This window comes from Entelurus aequoreus, linkage group LG02 (genome assembly GCF_033978785.1).
Source record: "Entelurus aequoreus isolate RoL-2023_Sb linkage group LG02, RoL_Eaeq_v1.1, whole genome shotgun sequence".
NCBI lineage: Eukaryota > Metazoa > Chordata > Actinopteri > Syngnathiformes > Syngnathidae > Entelurus > Entelurus aequoreus.
In genome coordinates this window covers 92,320,799-92,345,798 of record NC_084732.1, presented here as the reverse complement: position 1 = coordinate 92,345,798, position 25,000 = coordinate 92,320,799, and the positions used below count along the sequence as shown (strand labels likewise).

General features: G+C 37.9%; 1 protein-coding gene across 19 annotated transcripts in view; it reads right to left on the bottom strand.

Annotated features, from left to right (window-relative positions):
- baz2ba (bromodomain adjacent to zinc finger domain, 2Ba) overlaps positions 1-25,000 on the bottom strand; it is a 256,146-nt gene that overhangs the window by 44,231 nt on the left and 186,915 nt on the right. For 12 of the 19 annotated variants that reach the window (XM_062035145.1, XM_062035142.1, XM_062035141.1 and 9 more), the window contains 7 exons: positions 22,329-22,390; positions 20,702-20,767; positions 20,056-20,121; positions 17,107-17,151; positions 16,986-17,012; positions 5,052-5,117; positions 4,732-4,872 (listed from right to left, as the gene is read on the bottom strand). In XM_062035145.1, the coding sequence (XP_061891129.1) occupies positions 4,732-4,872; positions 5,052-5,117; positions 16,986-17,012; positions 17,107-17,151; positions 20,056-20,121; positions 20,702-20,767; positions 22,329-22,390 (473 nt within the window). The remainder of the gene's footprint in view (positions 1-4,731; positions 4,873-5,051; positions 5,118-16,985; positions 17,013-17,106; positions 17,152-20,055; positions 20,122-20,701; positions 20,768-22,328; positions 22,391-25,000) is intronic. The other 7 variants (XM_062035149.1, XM_062035116.1, XM_062035146.1 and 4 more) reach the window with 3 other exon arrangements.

Genomic DNA, 25,000 nt, shown 5'->3' with positions numbered 1-25,000 from the left:
CACTGATGAAATATTGGTGAGTGCAAAACAGCAGCAAGGTGGCTGTGGTTGTAATACCAATCAAATATCATCCTGGGGGTCATACATCATTCATTTACGGCCTGGATCTGACCTGTGGGCCTTGACTTTGACACATCCACGTGTAAAGAACATGATGTCATGGCTGTCTGGACTTTACAATCATTTCTTATTTTGTTGTGATGTAGTGATTGGAGCACATACTTGTTGCTCACTAATAACATTCCTGAAGTTTGCTTCTTTTATGAATTTATTATGGCTCTACTGCAAATGTGAGGGTCAAAAGTATACATACAACAATGTTAATATTTGCTTACTTGGCAAGTTGACCTGCAATAAGGCACTTTTGGTAGCCATCCACAAGCTTCTGCTTGACCACTTGACCACTAAATTGCTGCACTTCAGCTAAATGTGTTGCTTCTCTGACATGGATTTGTTTCTTCAGCATTGTCCACACCTTTAAGTCGGGACTTTGGGAAGGCCATTCTAAAACCTTCATTCTAGCCTGATTTAGCCATTCCTTGACCACTTTTGAGGTGTGTTTGGTGTCATTGTCCTGTTGGAACACCCAACAAGACCCAACCTCCGGGCTGATGGTTTTAGCTTGTCCTGAACAATTTGGAGCTAATCCTCCTTTTTCATTGTCCCATTTAAAGCAGCAGTTCCATTGGCAGCAAAACAGGCCCAGAGCATAATACTACCACCACCATGCTTGACGGTAGGCATGGTGTTCCTGGGATTAAAGGCCTCACCTTTTCTCCTCCAAACATATTGCTGGGTATTGTGGCCAAACAGCTCCATTTTATTTTTTTTTGTCATAAAGAAATACAATCATGTGTGCTTACGGACTGTATCCCTGCAGACTGTATTAACCTATATTGATATATAATGTATATATTGTTTTTTATGTTGATTTAATTTGTAAAAAATAAAATAAAATACAATACAATATTTTTTTATTTTATTTTTTTTATTTTATTTATCTTTTGCGGCTTGGTACCAATCAGTCCGTGGCCCGGTGGTTGGGGAGCACTGCTCTAATGGATTTAAATGGGTGTAATGTTGACGTTTCTATGGTGTTTGGACATGTTTCATTGGCAGCAAAACAGGCCCAGAGCATAATACTACCACCACCATGCTTAACGGTAGGCATGGTGTTCCTTAGACTTAGACAAACTTTAATGATAGATAGAAAGTACTTTATTGATCTTTGGGGAAAATTCAGCAAATATCAGATTGTAGGTGGGGTTTTTTTGTACCCTTAGCGTTCATATGTCACTGTTTGTTGCATTTTTGTTGCGTTTCACTTGATTGTAAAATATGTCGATCGAAAGGGGGTGTGACGTTCATATTTTGTCAATATTCCGTGTTTTATCGTTCATAGAAAAATGTGAAATTCCATTACGTTTTTTAAGGCGGTCTGTCATAACGTTTTTAGCATTCTATCAGACATTATTGAGAGGTATTGTATAAGTGTTCCTAAGAATAGATATACCGGCCCCCAGACACATTTCTTTCTCTAAAATGTGGCCCCCCGAGTCAAAATAACTGCCCGGGCCTGTTCTGGAGGAAAGTTCTGTGCTCACATTTTCAGTAGAGCCATAATTAATTCATCAAAGAAGCAAACTTCATGAATGTTTTTAGTGAGCAACAAGTATGTGCTCCAATCACTACATCAGTTGTAGGAATGATTGTAAAGTCAAAACAGCCATGACATGATGTTCTTTACACGTGGATGTACACGTGTAGGTTCTAGACCAGGGGTCACCAACCTTTTTGAAAGCAAGAGCTACTTCTTGGGTAGTGATTAATGCGAAGGGCTACCAGTTTGATACACACTTCAATAAATTGCCAGAAATAGCCAATTTGCTCAATTTACCTTTAACTCTATGTTATTATTAATAATCAATGATATTTACACTTAATTCAACGGTTTAAAAGAGGAGAAAACACGAAAAAAATGACAATTAAATTTTGAAACAGTTTATCTTCAATTTCGACTCTTTAAAATTCAAAATTCAACTGAAAAAAAGACAAAAACTTAAAAAAATAATTTATGGAACATCATTAGTCATTTTTCCTGATTAAGATAATTTTAGAATTTTGATTAAATAGGTTAAAATCCAATCTACACTTTGTAAGAATATATAACAAATTGGACCAAGCTATATTTCCAACAAAGACAAATCATTATTTCTTCTAGATTTTCCAGAACAAAAATTTTAAAAGAAATTCAAAAGACTTTGAAATAAGATTTAAATTTGATTCTACAGATTTTCTAGATTTGCCAGAATAATTTTTTTGAATTTTAATCATAATAAGTTTGAAGAAATATTTCACAAATATTCTTCGTCGAAAAAACAGAAGCTAAAATGAAGAATTAAGTCAAAATGTATTTATTATTTTTTACAATAAAAAAAATACATTTACTTGAACATTGATTTAAATTGTCAGGAAAGAAGAGGAAGGAATTTAAAAGGTAAATGTGTTTAAAAATCCTAAAATCATTTTTAAGGTTGTATTTTTTCTCTAAAATTGTCTTTCTGAAAGTTATAAGAAGCAAAGTAAAAAAAATTAATGAATTTATTTAAACAAGTGAAGACCAGGGGCCGTACTTATCAAGCTTCTTAGAGTGCCATTTTACACTTAAGTCCTGAGAATTTGCGAAATTTAGTCCTACTCTCAAACTTAAGAATAAAAGCTTTTTATCAACGTTCTTAAGTCTAAGAATCACTCCTACTCTCCACCATATTTAAGAGACCTTCAGAGGTGTCTTAAGTGGTTAGGAGTTGCCAGCAGGGGATGGCACTGAGGCGAGAGAGACGTGCGCCAACGTTCAGGGAGCGGAACAATGTTTTGTTTTTGTTTGATGACGAGCAGCTGATCAAACGGTATCGTTTAGACAGAGCGGATATTATTTTTGTCACAGATTTAATACTTTTCGATTCCTTGTTGATTTCTGCATGTGTCTGCAGTGGGCTAGTATATATAGAGCCACCCACACCAGTTTCAAATTAGTTGCCTAATTAATGAATTGGAAAGAAAATGTTATGACAGTAGCGTATGTGTGTGGCCGTGAGGTGAGTGACGTCAGTGAGTGTGTGGGCGAGAGAAGAGAGGGAGCGGTAGCTTGAGTGCCGGCGGGGACTAGTTTGTTTTGTATTATTTTGTAGTTTATTGTCAAAATATACACTCCCATTGTCCACTTAAATATTTCCAAGATATTTCTTTATTCTTAGACAACGGATTCCCTTCCGTGATTGGTCATTTCTATGGACACAGAAATGACGTCACCTAAAATTGCGTTTACGGCACATAGTAATGTCGTAATTCAGCTCTGAGTGTGACACTTAAGATTCAGTCCTACACTTCGCTGAAAGTGTGAGTAAGACGCTTGATAACTAACTTTTAAGTGCAGCTTTCAGCGAAGAATTTATTTACTCTTAAGTCAACTCTTAGCAGACTTCTTAGGAGTCATTCTAAGAAGCTTGATAAGTACGGCCCCAGGTCTTTAAAATATTTTCTTGGATTTTCAAATTCTATTTGAGTTTTGTCTCTCTTAGAATTAAAAATGTCGGGCAAAGCGAGACCAGCTTGCTAATAAATAAATAAAATTGAAAAAATAGAGGCAGCTCACTGGTAAGTGCTGCTATTTGAGCTATTTTTAGAACAGGGCTACTCATCTGGGGCCGTACTTATCAAGTTCTTAGAATTACTCCTAAGAAGTCTTCTAAGAGTTGACTTAAGAGTAAATAAATTCTTGGCTGAAAGCTGCACTTAAAAGTTAGTTATCAAGCGTCTTACTCACACTTTCAGCGAAGTGTAGGACTGAATCTTAAGTGTCACACTCAGAGCTGAATTACGACATTACTATGTGCCGGAAACGCAATTTTAGGTGACGTCATTTCTGTGTCCATAGAAATGACCAATCACGGAAGGGAATCCGTTGTCTAAGAATAAAGAAATATCTTGGAAATATTTAAGTGGACAATGGGAGTGTATATTTTGACAATAAACTACAAAATAATACAAAACAAACTAGTCCCCGCCGGCACTCACGCTACCGCTCCCTCTCTTCTCTCGCCCACACACTCACTGACGTCACTCACCTCACGGCCACACACATACGCTAGTCATAACATTTTCTTTCCAATTCCTTAATTAGGCAACTAATTTGAAACTGGTGTGGGTGGCTCTATATATACTAGCCCACTGCAGACACATGCAGAAATCAACAAGGAATCGAAAAGTATTAAATCTGTGACAAAAATAATATCCGCTCTGTCTAAATGATACCGTTTGATCAGCTGCTCGTCATCAAAAAAAAAAAAACATTGTTCCGTTCCCTGAACGTTGGCGCACGTCTCTCTCGCCTCAGTGCCACCCCCTGCTGGCAACTCCTAACCACTTAAGACACCTCTGAAGGTCTCTTAAATATCGTGGAGAGTAGGAGTGATTCTTAGACTTAAGAACGTTGATAAAAAGCTTTTATTCTTAAGTTTGAGAGTAGGACTAAATTTCGCAAATTCTCAGGACTTAAGTGTAAAATGGCACTCTAAGAAGCTTGATAAGTACGGCCCCTGGTCCTTACGGGCGACCGCGTTGGTGACCCCTGTTCTATAGAGATTGAAGACATTTGGTCCCAGTATTGATCCCTGGGGTACACCACAAGATGTGTTGAGACGGTGCGAGTGTGCAGTGCAGACTAACCACCTTCTGGTCAGAGAGACACATGTCCTCGTTGGGCTTCTTCAGCTCCCTCGCTATCTCCAACTCCAGCCGGCGCTGCTCCAGCTTGCGCTCTTTGTTCAGCCGCTTCTCGTCCCTTTTCTCCTGCCGCACGCGCTCGCGCTCCTGGAGAGTCCAGAACGTTAAGAGGCGTTATTAAAGCGTGCGCCGGCGAGCGTGCGGTGAGGACAAGAGACGACTAACTCCACGCGGCTGCCGTGCATTCACAGGAAGAGTGGCGGCCCATCAAATATTAGGAGGTAACAAATATGTGTTGGCTATTTGTTTGCATGCCTATTGACTACCTCTGCTTTTTTGCGAGCCTCAACAGCCTTCATCAGCATTACATGCTGCCTCCTTCTCTCTCTCTCCTACAGTGGCAGAAAACAAAGGCACATTACAGTAACAAGTGACACACATACTGTACGCACTCAGTGGTGCTCGACGATGCTTCACATGTACACACGGGGACATGTATGGTGGAAGCATTGAGTGAGGAGTACACGATGGCAACCAAAAAGCAACACAGAGATGCGGTACGTAGTAGGATGTGATGACAGGCTCAAAAAAAAGACAAGCAGCTGGAATCAGTGATGGCGCCTCTAGAAAGTACGGCCGGCAGAACAGAAGCAGCACGACATCGGTAGGCGGGAGTCTTCCGACAACACCACCTTTCCATGCACTACACTTCGCAAATAGTTTGTTTTCACACCGACAGCACAGGCCAAAACTTTGGACACACCTTCTCATTTTCATGACTATTTACTAGGGGTGTAACGGTACGTGTATTTGTATTGAACCGTTTGGGTACGGGGGTTCCGGTTCGGTTCGGAGGTGTACCGAACGAGTTTCCACACGGACATATTAAGTAGCGTAACGCATGTTGTGTAAACAATGCACACCGAGGCACAACACACGGCATGCTAGCAGCTAACGGGCTAGGATGGACTGACCATACGTCCTCTTTTCACCGGACATGTCCTCTTTCGCGGAGTTTCTTAAATGCCTCAAATGTCCGGCATTTTGAGTTAGGGTTGCGTGTATTTTCAATAGGGGTGTCCGATAATGGCTTTTTTGCCGATATCCGATATATGCAGTCGTGGAATTAACACATTATTATGCCTAATTTGGACAACCAGGTATGGTGAAGATAAGGTCCTTTTTAAAAAAAATTATAAAATAAAATAAGATAAATAAATTAAAAACATTTTCTTGAATAAAAAAGAAAGTCAAACAATATAAAATCAGTTACATAGAAACTAGTAATTAATGAAAATGAGTAAAATGAAGTGTTAAAGGTTAGTACTATTAGTGGAGCAGCAGCACGCACAATCATGTGTGCTTACGGACTGTATCCCTTGCAGACTGTATTGATATATATTGATGTATAATGCTTACGGACTGTATCCCTTACAGACTGTATTGATATATATTGATATATAATCAATCAATCAATGTTTATTTATATAGCCCTAAATCACAAGTGTCTCAAAGGGCTGTACAAGCCACAACAACATCCTCGGTACAGAGCCCACATATATAATATAATATATATATATATAATGCTTACGGACTGTATCCCTTGCAGACTGTATTGATATATATTGATATATAATGCTTACGGACTGTATCCCTTGCAGACTGTATTGATATATATTGATATATAATGTAGGAAGCAGAATATTAATAACAGAAAGAAACAACCCTTTTGTGTGAATGAGTGTAAATGGGGGAGGGAGGTTTTTTGGGTTGGTGCACTAATTGTAAGTGTATCTTGTGTTTTTATGTGGATTTAATAAAAAAAAAAGAAAAAAAAAAAGAAAAAAAAAAAGCTGATACCGATAATAAAAACCGATACCGATAATTTCCGATATTGCCGATATTGCATTTTAAAGCATTTATCTGTAATTTTCAATGTATGTTCAGGGTTAAGAAGGGGTTAAAAACAAAACAAATAAAGGCCCACGGCACATTCTAAAAATACTATTCAAATAAACAAAAACATAACAAAAATGAAATAAAAAAGCTTAAAAGGTTAAATGTCATTTAGAAAAAGTTGCAATGTTGACTAATAAAACAAAGCTGGGTTTTTTTTCTTTCAAACTGTCATTGCTCAAAACATAATATTGAATCAAAATCAATGTTATTATGAATTATTGACCTATCCAAGGTTCCCATTACTTCACATCAAATATTACACTAAGACAAATATTTTTGGTGGAAGCTTTTGCAAATTTGGTAAATAAATAACCCAAAAATGTATATTTTGTTGTTTTCTTACTGTACCGAAAATGAACTGAATCGTGACCTCTAAACCGAGGTACGTACCAAACCCACATTTTTGTGTACCGTTACACCCCTACTATTTACTAGAGATGTCCGATGATGGCTTTTTTGCCGATATCCGATATTCCGACTTATTAATTTTTGAAAATTATAAATCAATTTGGAATCGGGATTCAGATGTGAATGGAGTTTTTTGTGCAACCCAGTCAGGGGTGTCTCAATACCACTTTTTCACTTCCGATACCGTGCCAATATTGCAGCCTTGATTATTGGCTAATACTGATTTGATTCATTAACATCAAGAATCATACATTCTTGTTCAATGATTATTACTAGAGATGTCCGATAATGGCTTTTTTGCCGATATCCGATATTCCGATATTGTCCAACTCTTAATTATCGATTCCGATATCAACAGATACCGATATATACAGTGTTGGAATGAACACATTATTATGCCTCATGTTGTTGTGACGCCCCGCTGGATGCATTAAACAATGTAACAAGGTTTTACAAAATAAATCAACTCAAGTTATGGAAAAAAATGGTTGCCCCGGGAGATTTTTGGGAAATTCGGGAGTCTCCCAGGAAAATCGGGAGGGTTGGCACGTGTTTTACCGGATATGTATCGCTCCGTACAGCGGCGTTTTAAAAAGTCATTAATTTTACTTTTTGAAACCGATACCGATAATTTCCAACATTACATTTTAAAGCATTTATCGTCCGATAATATTGGAGTTGTAGATGTCTATTTGGAGTTGTAGATGTCTATTTGGAGTTGTAGATGTCTATTTGGAGTTGTAGATGTCTATTTGGAGTTGTAGATGTCTATTTGGAGTTGTAGATGTCTATTTGGAGTTGTAGATGTCTATTTGGAGTTGTAGATGTCTATTTGGAGTTGTAGATGTCTATTTGGAGTTGTAGATGTCTATTTGGAGTTGTGGATGTCTATTTGGAGTTGTAGATGTCTATTTGGAGTTGTAGATGTCTATTTGGAGTTGTGGATGTCTATTTGGAGTTGTAGATGTCTATTTGGAGTTGTAGATGTCTATTTGGAGTTGTAGATGTCTATTTGGAGTTGTAGATGTCTATTTGGAGTTGTAGATGTCTATTTGGAGTTGTAGATGTCTATTTGGAGTTGTAGATGTCTATTTGGAGTTGTAGATGTCTATTTGGAGTTGTAGATGTCTATTTGGAGTTGTAGATGTCTATTTGGAGTTGTAGATGTCTATTTGGAGTTGTGGATGTCTATTTGGAGTTGTAGATGTCTATTTGGAGTTGTAGATGTCTATTTGGAGTTGTAGATGTCTATTTGGAGTTGTGGATGTCTATTTGGAGTTGTAGATGTCTATTTGGAGTTGTGGATGTCTATTTGGAGACAAACTATTTGACTAATTTGGTGCATGGAAACATCATCATTGGGAGTAGGAATAAAATCTATTAGTCATTGAGTGGAAGCTTGACTAATATTTGGCGGTGGTGAGAGAGGAATGTGCGGTGCAGTTCCACTTGAGTGGATTTGGCTGCTTCGGTATTAGCACAGTGTGAGACGTGTGAGGACCAGACGTCTATTTGCTGCTTTCTCCTGCAAAAGGCCAGAGGAATCACTGGTGACTTGACTATCATGTGCTTCCATCTCTTCAGGACCGTATCAGACTGCCGGTCCCCACTGTGATCCAGCAAAAAGACACAATGATCACTACTGCCAAGAACATTCCCAGCACACACACTAAAAGGCTTGTGAGGATCACGTTTGCTTTGTGACACGCTCACGGCCTGGCCTGGCATGTCCTGGTATTGTTCATGGTGCTTATATAAAGCAACTTCTTTTACTGTGTCGGAATACAACACAATTATTTGACATGTTCAGGAGTTTGAGAGCTTCTAAGGTGCATGTGGGATGGATAGGGATTAGGGATGTAACGATAAACGATATTAACGATAAAACTCCCGACTGTTCAATTTCAATTAAATCAATAAACTTGCAGATCGGATGCTACTCATTTCCTGGAGAATGCTAATCGCTAGCTATCTTAGGCTACGCTCGCACTGCAGGGTAGGATGTCCAATTCGGATTTTTTTGTCAAATTCAAACTTTTTATGAAGTCAATTACAAAAAAAAGTTTTAAATTTCAATTAAATCGATAAACTCACAGATCGGATGCTACTTATTTCCTGGAGAATGCTAATCGCGATCTATATTAGACTACGCTCACACTGCAGGGTAGGATGTCCAATTCTGACTTTTTGTCAAATCGGATCTTTTTATTAAGTCGTTCATTCACAAAAAAAAATAGTTTTAAATTTCAATTAAATCGATAAACTCACAGATCGGATGCTACTTATTTCCTGGAGAATGCTAATCACGATCTATATTAGACTACGCTCACACTGCAGGGTAGGATGTCCAATTCGGATTTTTTGTCAAATCCGATCTTTTTATTAAGTTGTTCATTCACAAAAAAAAATAGTTTTAAATTTCAATTAAATCGATAAACTCACGGATCGGATGCTGCTTATTTCCTGGAGAATGCTAATCGCGATCTATATTAGACTACACTCACACTGCAGGGTAGGATGTACAATTCAGATTTTTTGTCAAATCCGATCTTTTTATTATGTCGTTAATTCACACAAAAAAAAAAAGTTTAAAATTTCAAATAAATCGATTCACTTACGGATCGGATGCTGCTCACTTCCTGGAGAATGCTAATCGCTAGCTATCTTAGGCTACGTTCGCACTGCAGGGTAGGATGTCCGATATGGATTTTTTGTCAAATCTGATTATTTTTATGAAGTCATTCATTAACAAAAAAAAAAATAGTTGAAAAATTTCAATTAAATCGATTCACTCACGGATCAGATGCTGCTCACTTCCTGGAGAATGCTAATCGCTAGCTATCTTAGGCTACGCTCGCACTGCAGGGTAGGATGTACAATTCGGATTTTTTGTCAAATACGATCTTTTTATGAAGTCATTCGTTCACAAAAAAAAAAAGCGATGTCTGATGTGAACGCATGCAGACCTGAGGTCAGTGTTGACGGAAGTAAACAAGGCTCCAATAAAAGTAAACAAGGCTCCAATAAAAGTAAACAAGGCTCCAATAAAAGTAAACAAGGCTCCAATAAAAGTAGTTCTCAGCCCTGGTCTTGACGATAAATGTTGTAGGTTTTAAGTCTCGTCTTAAAACCTACTTTTATTTTCTTTTAAACATTTTGTCGTTTTAGTAGATTTTATTGATTTATTTAGACTTATTTTGGTGTTTATATTATTATTTTATTCTCTAAATGGATTTTTTTGATTCCATCTTTTGTTATTTTAAATGCTTTCAATCAAATGACTTTGTTTTAATGTGCAGCAATCTGGAAACAGTTTGGTTGTTAATGGTGCTCTTTAAATAAAAGTGGATTAGGATTTGATTCAAATGGAAAGTAAACACTCAAATAAGGAGTCAGAACAATATTTTATGCTTCCTCTTACAGGGAAAGTATATTGTATGACAATTTATTGGTTATTTAAAAAAACTAACAATTAAAAGATTCCAGTAGTCCTGTTTACACTGCACACCAAATCTGATTTGTTTGTTTTTTGCCAGTCTGCTCGTATGGATTCTTCATCCATCACTCCAACAAACTTTTGTAAGTTTTACAATATAACTACAACAATTCTTACTGACTAAATCGTCCCAAGTGTGATGTCTGTAGGAGTGTTTTCATGCATACTTGGACATCGTAATTTAATCAAGCTAGCGTCGTTAGCATCAGCTAATATGCTAACACGTATACGAGTGTCTGTGTTAGTATTATTAACTTACAATGACATTCTTTTTGTATTGTTTCACTTTCACAAATTCCTCAGTAAATTCACCAAAACGTTATTGAGTCTGTTTAGCTGCAGCTACCTTCTGTTTTGTTTGATGAGCCGCTTTACTGCCTTGTTACAGACACTGTTTGGAAACAATTAAGGTATGTAAAATTTAAGTAGCCTAAGTTTAGCGGATTGGAGAGCTCGCTTGCGCAGCTACCTTCTGTTTTGTTTGATCAGCCGTTTTACTGCCTTGTTGCAGACAGTGTTTGGAAACAATTAAGGCATGTCAAATTTACGTAGCCTTACTTTTTGAGCACAATACGCTAGGGCTGGGCGATATATGGAATATACTCGATATATTGCGGGTTTGTCTCTGTGCGATATAGAAAATGACTACCGTATTTCCTTGAATAGCCGCAGGGGCGCTAATTAATTTAAAACCTCTTCTCACTCCTGCGCTTACCAAAAGCATGCAGGATGGGCAAGCATGCGCTAATTATTTTAAAACCTCTTCTCACTCCGGCGCTTACCTTATAATGAAAAGCACATTTAATTAAAATACCATTATTATGGTCTTACCTTTACTTATAAATGATGTCCATGTGCAGCTGCTTCTGATCAGAGGCAGTCTTCCTTATCTTTCTTCAGTTTTAAAAGTCTCTGGAGATATTCCTTTAATTATTACCTCCTGCTTCGATTGAAAGTCCAGTTTAGAAAACCGTTTTATTTTAGATATGTAATCCTCCATGGTAAAAGTGCAAGCAAAGGATCGCGGCTCACGCATGCTGCTTGTTGTCTTCTTCTGCAGCACCGGTCTTCTGCAGTACTGGTAGTCGCAAGAAGGATCACTAGCGCCCTCTACCACCAGGAGGCGGGAGTCATTTAATGACTCATATTTGTCCCGGCGGAAGTGCCAAGCATGCGGTAATTATTTTGCGAAACGATTTTGACCCGGCTGTAATTCTAGGCAGGCGAATACTATATTCCCGGCGCCAATTCAAGGAAATACGGTGTATGGTGATATTGGAGTATACGTTCTCACGCAGTTGCGGGCATTACACTACAGGCTCTCCTCACTCTTTCTTGTCTCTCCTTCTCAGAGACATAAAACAAGCGCACTTTGTTACATACGTCACATACTGTCACGCGTGCAACGTCATACGCCCTCGCCGAGCAGACAGGTAGCGACATGGTAACATTAGCTGTGATGCTAGCGGTGCGAGTGGTAATACGAGAGAAAGAAGGTGCGAATCTGGTAAAAAAATGAAGGGAAGAATGAATTCCCAAGAAAAACAGCAGGGGGTCCATCGTCTGGCGGTGGTTTTGGCTTCAAGCGGGAAGATGTTGAACAGACAAGCGTAATATGTCAAGTATGCGGCAAAAGTGTTGCTACAAAAAGTGATGAAGCACCTCCGAGTTCATGCAGTACAAATAAATGCGTGTCCCGTCCTCCGACACCTCTTCCTCTGGCTCCCATGCCCAGCCTGGCACCTCGGTGACTGCACTGCAGTCCGAATCCGGCAAGTCAAACAATATATATGCAATAAATCATGTGTTTTGCGCCAACGTTGAGGCAGCTAACAAATTAGCCCGCGTATTTTTTCATAGACAATTTACAACCTGCTAGCCAGGCTCCGCGATGTGCTCGGCGTACTCCGTTCACCGTCGCGGCAGTGGGGAAGACGTCGGTGCCACAGACGGAAGAGTGCCACAGAAAGGTCATAGTCAAAAGACTGCATCCCTTTTCAGAGGTGGAATCTCCAACATTTAGGTTAGTTAAGCAATAACGTTAGAGCTAAGCTAATTGATACTGGGCTAAACAGTAACAGCAACATTACATGTTTGTTTATGTTTGCAGGGATATGGTGAAAACTCTCAACCCAAAATACATACCACCTTCCAGGGACTACCTGTCAAACACATTGATCCCGGCATGGTACAAGAAGAACCGGAAATCGAGAATCGCCAGGAATCAGAATCGAAACAAAGAATCGGAATTGTTCGAATTCAAACGATACCCAACCCTAGGTGTAACGTTGTGTATTTGTATTGAACCGTTTCGGTACGGGGGTTCCGGTTCGGTTCGGAGGTGTACTGAACGAGTTTCCACACGGACATATTAAGTAGCGTAACGCACGTTGTGTAAACAATGCACACCGAGGCACAACACACGGCATGCTAGCAGCTAGCGGGCTAAAATAGACTGACCATACGTCCTCTTTTCACCAGACATGTCCTCTTTTGTGGAGTTTCTTAAATGCCTCAAATGTCCGGCATTTTGAGTTAGGGTTGCGTGTATTTTCAATGTACGTTCAGGGTTAAGAAGGGGTTAAAAACAAAACAGCAGCATTGGTGAGTGAGGGGCAGAGACAGAGAGAGAGAGAGAGAGTTATGATAAACGCGCATGCGTCGTCAGGCTCTGATTTTTATCCATAGATTTATCACATTTCATTTTTTATTATCTATAGCAGGGGTGTCAAGTGTGCCATTAGCGGCCCACAGCTAATGTTTTAAAGGCCCACGGCACTTTCTAAAAATACTATTCAAATAAACAAAAACACTAATAAAACAAAGCTGTTTTTTTTTTCTTTCAAACTGTCATTGCTCAAAACATAATATTGAATCAAAATTAGGGATGTCCGATAATGGCTTTTTGCCGATATCTGATATTCCGATATTGTCCAACTCTTTAATTACCGATACCGATATCAACCGATACCGATATCAACCGATATATGCAGTCGTGGAATGAACACATTATTATGTCTAATTTGGACAACCAGGTATGGTGAAGATAAGGTACTTTTTAAAAAAAATAGGAAAATAAGATAAATAAATTAAAAACATTTTCTTGAATAAAAAAGAAAGTACAACAATATAAAAACAGTTACATAGAAACTAGTAATGAATGAAAATGAGTAAAATTAACTGTTAAAGGTTAGTATTATTAGTGGACCAGCAGCACGCACAATCATGTGTGCTTACGGACTGTATCCCTTGCAGACTGTATTGATATATATTGATATATAATGCTTACGGACTGTATCCCTTGCAGACTGTATTGATATATATTGATATATAATGCTTACGGACTGTATCCCTTGCAGACTGTATTGATATATATAGATATATAATGCTTACGGACTGTATCCCTTGCAGACTGTATTGATATATATTGATATATAATGCTTACGGACTGTATCCCTTGCAGACTGTATTGATATATATTGATATATAATGCTTACGGACTGTATCCCTTGCAGACTGTATTGATATATATTGATATATAATGCTTACGGACTGTATCCCTTGCAGACTGTATTGATATATATTGATATATAATGCTTACGGACTGTATCCCTTGCAGACTGTATTGATATATATTGATATATAATGCTTACGGACTGTATCCCTTGCAGACTGTATTGATATATATAGATATATAATGCTTACGGACTGTATCCCTTGCAGACTGTATTGATATATATTGATATATAATGCTTACGGACTGTATCCCTTGCAGACTGTATTGATATATATTGATATATAATGCTTACGGACTGTATCCCTTGCAGACTGTATTGATATATATAGATATATAATGCTTACGGACTGTATCCCTTGCAGACTGTATTGATATATATTGATATATAATGCTTACGGACTGTATCCCTTGCAGACTGTATTGATATATATTGATATATAATGCTTACGGACTGTATCCCTTGCAGACTGTATTGATATATATTGATATATAATGCTTACGGACTGTATCCCTTGCAGACTGTATTGATATATATTGATATATAATGTAGGAACCAGAATATTAATAACAGAAAGAAACAACCCTTTTGTGTGAATGAGTGTAAATGGGGGAGGGAGGTTTTTTGGGTTGGTGCACTAATTGTAAGTGTATCTTGTGTTTTTTATGTGGATTTAATAAAAACATTTTTTAAAAATTTAAAAAAACGATACCGATAAAAAAAAAAAACGATACCGATAATTTCCGATATTACATTTTAACGCATATATCGGCCGATAATATCGGCCTGCCGATATTATCGGACATCTCTAATCAAAATCAATGTTATTATGAATTATTGACCTATCCAAGGTTCCCATTACTTCACATCAAATATTACACTAAGACAAATATTTTTGGTGGAAGCTTTTGCAAATTTGGTAAATAAATAACGAGAGATGTCCGATAATATCGGTCTGCCGATATCATCGGCCGATAAATGCGTTAAAATGTAATATTGGAAATGATCGGTATCGTTTTTTTTATTATCAGTATCGTTTTTTTGTTGTTTTTTTTTAAATTAAATCCACATAAAAAACCCAAGATACACTTACAATTAGTGCACCAACCCAAAAAACCTCCCTCCCCCATTTACACTCATTCACACAAAAGGGTTGTTTCTTTCTGTTATTAATATTCTGCTTCCTACATTATATATCAATATATATCAATACAGTCTGCAAGGGATACAGTCCGTAAGCATTATATATCAATATATATCAATACAGTCTGCAAGGGATACAGTCCGTAAGCATTATATATCAATATATATCAATACAGTCTGCAAGGGATACAGTCCGTATCCGAGGGGCGGTATAGCTCGGTTGGTAGAGCGGCCGTGCCAGCAACTTGAGGGTTGCAGGTTCGATCCCCGCTTCCGCCATCCTAGTCACTGCCATCGTGTCCTTGGGCAAGACACTTTACCCACCTGCTCCCAGTGCCACCCACACTGGTTTAAATGTAACTTAGATATTGGGTTTCACAATGTAAAGCGCTTTGAGTCACTTGAGAAAAAGCGCTATATAAATGTAATTCACTTCACTTCACTATATATCAATACAGTCTGCAAGGGATACAGTCCGTAAGCATTATATATCAATATATATCAATACAGTCTGCAAGGGATACAGTCCGTAAGCATTATATATCAATATATATCAATAAAGTCTGTAAGGGATACAGTCCGTAAGCATTATATATCAATATATATCAATACAGTCTGCAAAGGATACAGTCCGTAAGCATTATATATCAATATATATCAATACAGTCTGCAAGGGATACAGTCCGTAAGCACACATGATTGTGCGTGCTGCTGCTCCACTAATAGTACTAACCTTTAACACTTCATTTGACTCATTTTCATTCATTACTAGTTTCTATGTAACTGTTTTTATATTGTTTTACTTTCTTTTTTATTCAAGAAAATGTTTTTAATTTATTTATCTTATTTTATTTTATTAATTTTTTTAAAAAAGTACCTTATCTTCACCATACCTGGTTGTCCAAATTAGGCATAATAATGTGTTAATTCCACGACTGTATATTTAGGTTGATATCGGTATTGGTAATTAAAGAGTTGGACAATATCGGCATATCGGATATCGGCAAAAAGCCATTATCGGACATCCCTATAAATAACCCAAAAATGTATATTTTGTTGTTTTCTTACTGTACCAAAAATGAACCGAACCGTGACCTCTAAACCGAGGTAAGTACCGAACCGACATTTTTGTGTACCGTTACACCCCTAGTGTATGGCCTAAAAATATGGAGATATTAATAAAAGGCCGTATCGCCCAGCCCTACAATACGGTGATAATGATGATCATTATCGTTACATCCCTAAATTAGGACCACCATTTTATCCGCTGCTGTTTTGGAGCAGCGTGTGAATATGTGAGAAAGGCTAACAGGAGAGACGCTACTGGGAGACAAAATGATTCTCAGCGCGGCGCGGGAAGAGCGAAGGACTTCAAAGTCCGGCGGACGAGGCGAGACGCGAGCCGGACGTGTGGTGAAGCTCTCCCCGGCTCCAACACAACAAGCAGACGACGCGTGTGATGGATGGAAAGTCCTGCGGTGCACGCTCGGAGACAGTGAGTCGGGGCGAGGGGGGCGGGGCCAACAACGTGACAGGGTCAGCGGTCCCTCAGGACGAGCAGATGGAGGCAGCATACTGACTCTTGTGTCGCTTGTGTTTTGTTTTGCTGGAAAAGCCATGCAGAAGAAATGTAGTATGACAGCAGCCAGTGCTACACTTAATGCGTTGCTATGACAACCATAACACAACCAGTTACACGATGCAGGTGTTAGGATGTACAAAAATAAACATACCCATACCATATCTAGTCTATGCCTCTCCAACTCCTGGCAGAGAAGAGTTGGCACAACATTATCAAAAGGTTTCATTTGCTCGTCCGCACGCGCACGTCCAACGGCGGCGTGCGGCGCCACTTCTTACCTGGTGCTTCAGGATCTCCGCCTGCTGCCTCCTCATCTCTTTCTCCTGGCAGGCACAAAAGAGAGGCCGAGGGGCGGATCAATAAAGTGTGATGGTGCTAATCCACATTTGCTTTTTACAAGTGAAAAGGGCAAAAAAAAATAAAAAAATTTAAATAAAAAAAATAATAAAATAAAAAAAATAAAAATAAAATAAAATAAAATAAATAAAATAAAAAATAAAAAATAAAATAAAAAAGTGAAAAGGGCTCGCAAGGTCGAGGGGAAAAAGCACAACTCTTAAGATTTCACCTTTAAGTCTAGAAACTCTACAGAAAGGAACATTTCTCAAGGAGTTTGACCTATCATTCACAATGCTTTTTTTTTTTTGTATGCATTCTAACTGGTAAAGTAGGAGGTGGCAGATAATACAAGCACATTATTCCACCCATAAACCACCAATTATACTCCATATACACGTGCTCCCCTCAACATTACCAAGTATTAGTCATATTGTGAGTATACGTGCTAACGCAGAGGGACTACTTTTAGAGATATAACTAGTTTATGCTGCTGTGTTTGACATATTGACCTGCTGCATGGCCTCTGAGTCGGTGTAAGTTAATTCTAGATGATAAATCATGCCTCTCACCATAAATCCACAAGTTGGTCAACTTTGACAACCAACTTAGACCCGGAGATGGCCAGAAAGACAGGAAAATACTTTTTTTTAAAGCCTTTGTGAGGATTATGATGAATTGTTGATGTAAAAGGGAAGCTATAAACATGTCATCAGTCTTGATCCCAGTGAGAGCAGACATCGTAAAGTACTTAGCAATACTGCTACATGATGCTCAGTGTTTGACTAAAGCTGCGTCTGTTTAGCACACAGCTTCTAAAACTTGTAGATCATCCTCCTTATATTCAGGCTCAAAAATATTGTTGTCTCTCATCAAGTCCAGGAAAATACTTTTTTTTAACCCTTTGTGAGGATTATGATGAATTGTTGATTTAAAAGGGAAGATATAAACATCCCATCGGTCTTTATTCTAGTGAGAGCAGACATCGTACAGTACGTGATTGTTTTATTATGTTTGTATTGTTTAGCACTTAGCAATACTGCTACATGATGCTTAGTGTTTGACTAAAGCTGCATCTGTTTAGCACACAGCTTCTAAAACTTGTAGACCATCCTCCTTATATTCAGGCTCAAAAATAGAAGTTTCTGGATCATCATCAGCAGTGTTTTTGTTGTGGATAAGTAGTGTTTTTGTTGTTGAACGGAAAAGTGAACGCTGTATGCTATAACTGAGCAATACACTTAATTATTACCATAAATTCCGTGCTATAAGTCACTACTTATAAAAAGGTGCAGCTAATTAACGGATGTTTCTTTGCTGACGGCCATATTGTAAATAGTTTTTTTTTTAAAAACAAGCAAAAACACTGAAATGGTGTTGTTGGTTTTATGGCGCCATCTTTTGAAAAAGTTCACTCACTGCAGGTGCTGCAGTGTTCTTTTTAGTGCTTTCAACCGGAAGTAGAAGTGCCCTTGGACGTCCATAGCGTTTCTACTCGCATGGATTCTTCATCCATCACTCCAACAAACGTCTGTAAGTTTTACAATATAACTACAACAATTCTTACTAAACGGTCCCATGTAGGAGTGTTTTCCTGCATATTTGTACGTGCCATTGTCATGCAATCAAGCTAGCGTCGTTAGCATTAGCTAATATGCTAACACGTATACGAGTGTCTGTGTTAGTATTATTACAATAGCATTCTTTTTGTATTGTTTCACTTTCACAAATTCCTCAGTAAATTCACCAAAACGTCACCGTGGAGTTATTGAGTCTGTTCAGCTGAGTGGAGAGCTAGCTTGCGCAGCTAGTGGGTCCATGACCATGACTGACGTTTTGTTTGATCAGCCGTTTTACTGCCCTGTTACAGAGGCCGTTTGGAAACAATTAAGGGATGTAAATAAACATTAACTAAATATTTCTGTGTAAATAACTAATTTCACAACGTATATAGCTAGAATTTGTTATTTATTTTTCATAATTTGTGGGTGCGGCTTATGTATTGGTGCGCTGTATAGTCCGGAAAATATGGTACATGTTATTATGAATGTTACTACATGACATATATAATTACATCATGTATATATTACATGTTATTATGAATGTTACTACATGACATATATACTTACATCATGTATATATTACATGTTATTATGAATGTTACTACATGACATATATACTTACATAATGTATATATTACATGTTATTATGAATGTTACTACATGACATATATACTTACATCATGTATATATTACATGTTATTATGAATGTTACTACATGACATATATAATTACATCATGTATATATTACATGTTATTATGAATGTTACTACATGACATATATACTTACATCATGTATATATTACATGTTATTATGAATGTTACTACATGACATATATACTTACATCATGTATATATTACATGTTATTATGAATGTTACTACATGACATATATACTTACATCATGTATATATTACATGTTATTATGAATGTTACTACATGACATATATACTTACATCATGTATATATTACATGTTATTATGATTGTTACTACATGACATATATACTTACATCATGTATATATTACATGTTATTATGAATGTTAGTACATGACATATATACTTACATCATGTATATATTACATGTTATTATGAATGTTACTACATGACATATATAGTTACATCATGTATATATTACATATTATGAATGTTATTAGTTACATATATACTTACATCGTGTTTATAAAACATTGATGGAGGTGTTTGGATGTTTTTTAGAACGAGTCCAATTACCTCCATTTTTAGCTGACTTTTGCTAATGTTTATTTACGAGTTAGAATGTGAATGATAGGCAAAATTCCCCAAAATATTCAGTCTTTATACCTAAAACATACCTTTGTCCGCTTTTCAGCCTCCAGTATTTTGGCATTGGCAGCTTCTTCCTTCTTTTTCCTCTTGGCCTGTGAAAGAAGATTGGAGTTGAAAACAAAAACTCAACCGACTTGCTTCAATCAAGTCTTGAACGCTGCGCTTCAAGCTCAATGTTTGGGGTTTTCCTGCTCTCAGCAAGGATTGTATTTGTCAAATGTGCAAAAAGTGCTGCCAGTGAGTGATGTATCTCTTTTAACACCCCATGCTGGGACTGGGGAGGCCTCGCCTTCAAAGTCTTGTCAAGCGTGTCCACTCAAGATGGATTCAGTCCGGACTAAAACACTTTGAAGCGCCGGCGTTATAATTGTGCACGCCTGGCTGTGTGTTTGATAATTTGTGTGTGTGTGTGTGTGTGTGTGTGTGTGTGTGTGTGTGTGTGTGTGTGTGTGTGTGTGTGTGTGTGTGTGTGTGTGTGTGTGTGTCAGCCCCCCACACCCTGACTCGACCCACTTACGCTGAACTGTTTCTGTTGTCTGATGGGGAGAGAAAAAAAAAAGACTTTTCTGTCCAATTTAAATCCCATGTTAATATTCCACAGCAGCAGCAATTTACATACGGACTGAGTGGTGCTGCTCAGTAATGACTTCATAGAATGTTCTGCTTAAATACCTCCAGAATCTGCTGTGCCCGGAGTTCTTTCTCCATCCGGATCTGCTGAATGCGCTTGATTTTTTCCTGTTGGAAAAGAAAGAAGTGACTACTTTCAGAGGCTCGCAAATAAACGCTTACACAACAATATATTTAGTGTGGCAGTCATGTTAAAGGCCTACTGAAAGCCACTACTAGCGACCACGCAGTCTGATAGTTTATATATCAATGATGAAATCTTAACATTGCAACACATGCCAATACGGCCGGGTTAACTTATAAAGTGACATTTTAAAATTCCCGGGAAATATCCGGCTGAAACATCGCGGTATGATGACGTATGCGCGTGACGAAGTCCGAGTAACGGAAGTTATGGTACCCCGTAAAATCCTATACAAAAAGCTCTGTTTTCATTTCATAATTCCACAGTATTCTGGACATCTTTTGCAATTTTTTTAATGAACAATGAAGGCTGCAAAGAAGACAGTTGTAGGTGGGATCGGTGTATTAGCAGCGGACTACAGCAACACAACCAGGAGGACTTTGTTGGAGCGCTAGCCGCGCTAGCCGCCGACTTCACCTTGACTTCCTACGTCTCCGGGCCGCCAAACGCATCGGGTGAAGTCCTTCGTCCTTCTGCCGATCGCTGGAACGCAGGTGAGCACGGGTGTTGATGAGCAAATGAGGGCTGGCTGGCGTAGGTGGAGAGCTAATGTTTTTAGCATAGCTCTGTGCAGTCCGGTTGCTAAGTTAGCTTCAATGGCGTCGTTAGCACAGCATTGTTAACCTTCGCCAGCCTGGAAAGCATTAACCGTGTATTTACATGTCCACGGTTTAATAGTATTGTTGATTTTCTATCTATCCTTCCAGTCAGGGGTTTATTTATTTTGTTTCTATATGCAGTTAAAGCAAGATGCTATCACGTTAGCTCGTAGCTAAAGCATTTCGCCGATGTATTGTCGTGGAGATAAAAGGCACTGAATGTCCATTTCGCGTTCTCGACTCTCATTTTCAAGAGGATATAGTATCCCAGGTGGTTTAAAATACAAATCTGTGATCCACAATAGAAAAAGGAGAGAGTGTGGAATCCAATGAGCCAGCTTGTACCTAAGTTACGGTCAGAGCGAAAAAAGATACGTCCATCGCTGCCTCTCAAGTCCTTCACTGTAACGTTCCTCATCTACGAATCTTTCATCCTCGCTCAAATTAATGGGGTAATCATCACTTTCTCGGTCCGAATCTCTCTCGCTCCATTGTAAACAACGGGGAATTGTGAGGAATACTAGCTCCTGTGACGTCACGCTACTTCCGCTACAGGCAAGGCTTTTTTTTATCAGCGAGCAAAAGTTGCGAACTTTATCCTCGATTTTCTCTACTAAATCCTTTCAGCAAAAATATGGCAATATCGCGAAATGATCAAGTATGACACATAGAATGGATCTGCTATTCCCGTTTAAATAAAAAAACAATCATTTCAGTAGGCCTTTAAAGCAGCACAATACACAACTATATATTTAGTGTGGCATTCATGTTAAAAAGCAGCACAATACACAACAATATATTTGGTGTGGCAGTCATGTTGCAATGGATGTGCTCAGCATTTCCACTTCGATAAAGGACGATGAGTCAGCAAAAACATCATGTGTACCTGCTGCTTGAGAATCTTCATCTGCTCTTTCTGCTTCCTCCTCTCCTCTGCTGCCTGGATCGCTGCAACACACCACATATCATGATACAACTACTGATATCACTAATAAAACAACTATTGCTTCTCTCCTCTGCTGCCTGGATCGCTGCAACACACCACATATCATGATACAACTACTGATATCACTAATAAAACAACTATTGCTTCTCTCCTCTGCTGCCTGGATCGCTGCAACACACAACACAACTAGTGATACAACTACTGATATCACTAATAAAACAACGATTGCTTCTCTCCTCTGCTGCCTGGATCGCTGCAACACACCACATATCATGATACAACTACTGATATCACTAATAAAACAACTATTGCTTCTCTCCTCTGCTGCCTGGATCGCTGCAACACACAACACAACTAGTGATACAACTACTGATATCACTAATAATACAACTATTGCTTCTCTCCTCTGCTGCCTGGATCGCTGCAACACACACCACATATCATGATACAACTACTGATATCACTAATAAAACAACGATTGCTTCTCTCCTCTGCTGCCTGGATCGCTGCAACACACAACACAACTATTGATACAACTACTGTTATCACTAATGATACAACTATTGACACAACAACTGATACAACTACTAATACGATTACCGTATTTCCTTGAATTGGCGCCGGGAATACGGTATTCGCACGCCTCGAATTACAGCCGGGTCAAACTGGTTTCGCAAAATATTTAGCGCATGCTTGGCACTTCCGCCGGGTCAAATATGAGTCATTAAATGACTCCCGCCTCCTGGTGGTAGAGGGCGCTAGTGATCCTTCTTGCGACTGCTGGTACTGCAGAAGAAGACAACCGGCAGCAAGAGTGCGCAGTAGGGATGGGCGATACCACAGTTTTAGGATTCGATACGATACCGATACTTTTTCTTGCATTTTCATCGATACCGATACCAATAATTTCTTATTGGCAATTTTTTGTCAGTCAAAAATATTATTACTATTGTTATTATTTAAGACAAATCACAAGACAAATACAGACCATTTATACCACATTTATTATGGTCAATATATAATAAAATTAATATAAATAACATAAGTATGAAAAATAAATTAAATGTTATATATAATAATAACTATGTATTATATATAATAATAATTAAATATTAGGGCTTTTCCAATTAACAGTCAAATGGATTAAGTAAAGAAGTTAAAAATTGTAATGACATGATCCAGTTTAAGAGGTTGTTTAAATTAATAGTGCTTACAAAGTACAAAGAAGAAGAATTATGAGAAAAACTTCCAACCTTATTGAAAATATTCTTCATCTCAGTATGTTAATAATGACTGAATTAATTAATTACATATTACAAACTGTTGTATATACTAATTCATAGATGTTATTTTATTATATAAAAAGGTCAGTAAATGATTTTATATAATTGTAAATGCTTTGAAGTGGGAAAGGGGTAGGATTAAATAAGCTTTGCTTCTTCCTACTCCTTTTCGGGCATGATGTAAATGAAATGATATGAAATTGTGTGATGTATTATGATGTAAACGTGTTCATGTTCCAAATAAACTAAAAGAAAGAAAAGAAAGAAATCCGAATTGCAAGAAGCAGCAGTTATTTTTTAAAGTTTGTGATATAATTAGCAATTAATGAAATATGAAATAGGCTAATGTTTTCGAAATGTAAGAAATCATGTCACAGATTAAAACCAAAATCACATTCCATCATATATTCAAGATTTTCTTGGAAAAAAATAAAACTGTAATGCAAAGATGAAGAATCTCCAAATTGTATCTCTTTCTTATCTTGTTTTAAATACTCAAGCAATTTTCAACTAACAGTAAATTCCCCTGTGTGGAAATTATTTGAATTTAGGATAATCATTTAAACAAAAATATTCAGTAAACATTACTAAAAAAACAAAAACAATGCCTGTTTTAAGTCAACAATTGGACAACACTGGATATGCCTGGCTGCATCGCTGTCGGCTGGCTGTGTGTGTGTGTGTGTGTGTGTGTGTGTGTGTGTTGCACGTTGACCACGCTCATTGGCTGTCTCCTGTCACGTGACTGGGCCAGCTCTATACTCTGCCAGGTACAGGTGTGTCCCAGCTCTATACTCTGCCAGGTACAGGTGTGTCCCAGCACACAGGAAGTTAAGTAAGTCATCAAAAACATCTGAAAGTGATGCTTGCACCCCCCACACGCCGTTTTTTGGTTTATATCGATACTTTTTTCAGAAAAGTGATGCCAAATGAGTAGCGTGTGAGTATCGATATATCGATACCACAGGATCGATACGCACATCCCTAGTGCGCAGCCATTGTGTGCTTGGACTTTTACCATGGAGGATTACATATCTAAAATAAAACAGTTTTCTAAACTGGACTTTCAATCGAAGCAGGAGGTAATACGTAAAAGGAAGATCTCCATCGAGACAGAGAGACTTTTAAAACTGAAGAAAGATAAGGAAGACTTCTATATCGATGCTTTTCTTCAAAAGGAGCTGGCATGGACTCATTTATACCTAAAGGTAAGACAATAATAACGTTTTTTTAATTAAATGTGCTTCTCATGATAAGGTAAGCGCCGGAGTGAGAAGAGGTTTTAAAATAATTAGCGCATGCTTGGCCATCCCGCAGGCTTCTGGTAAG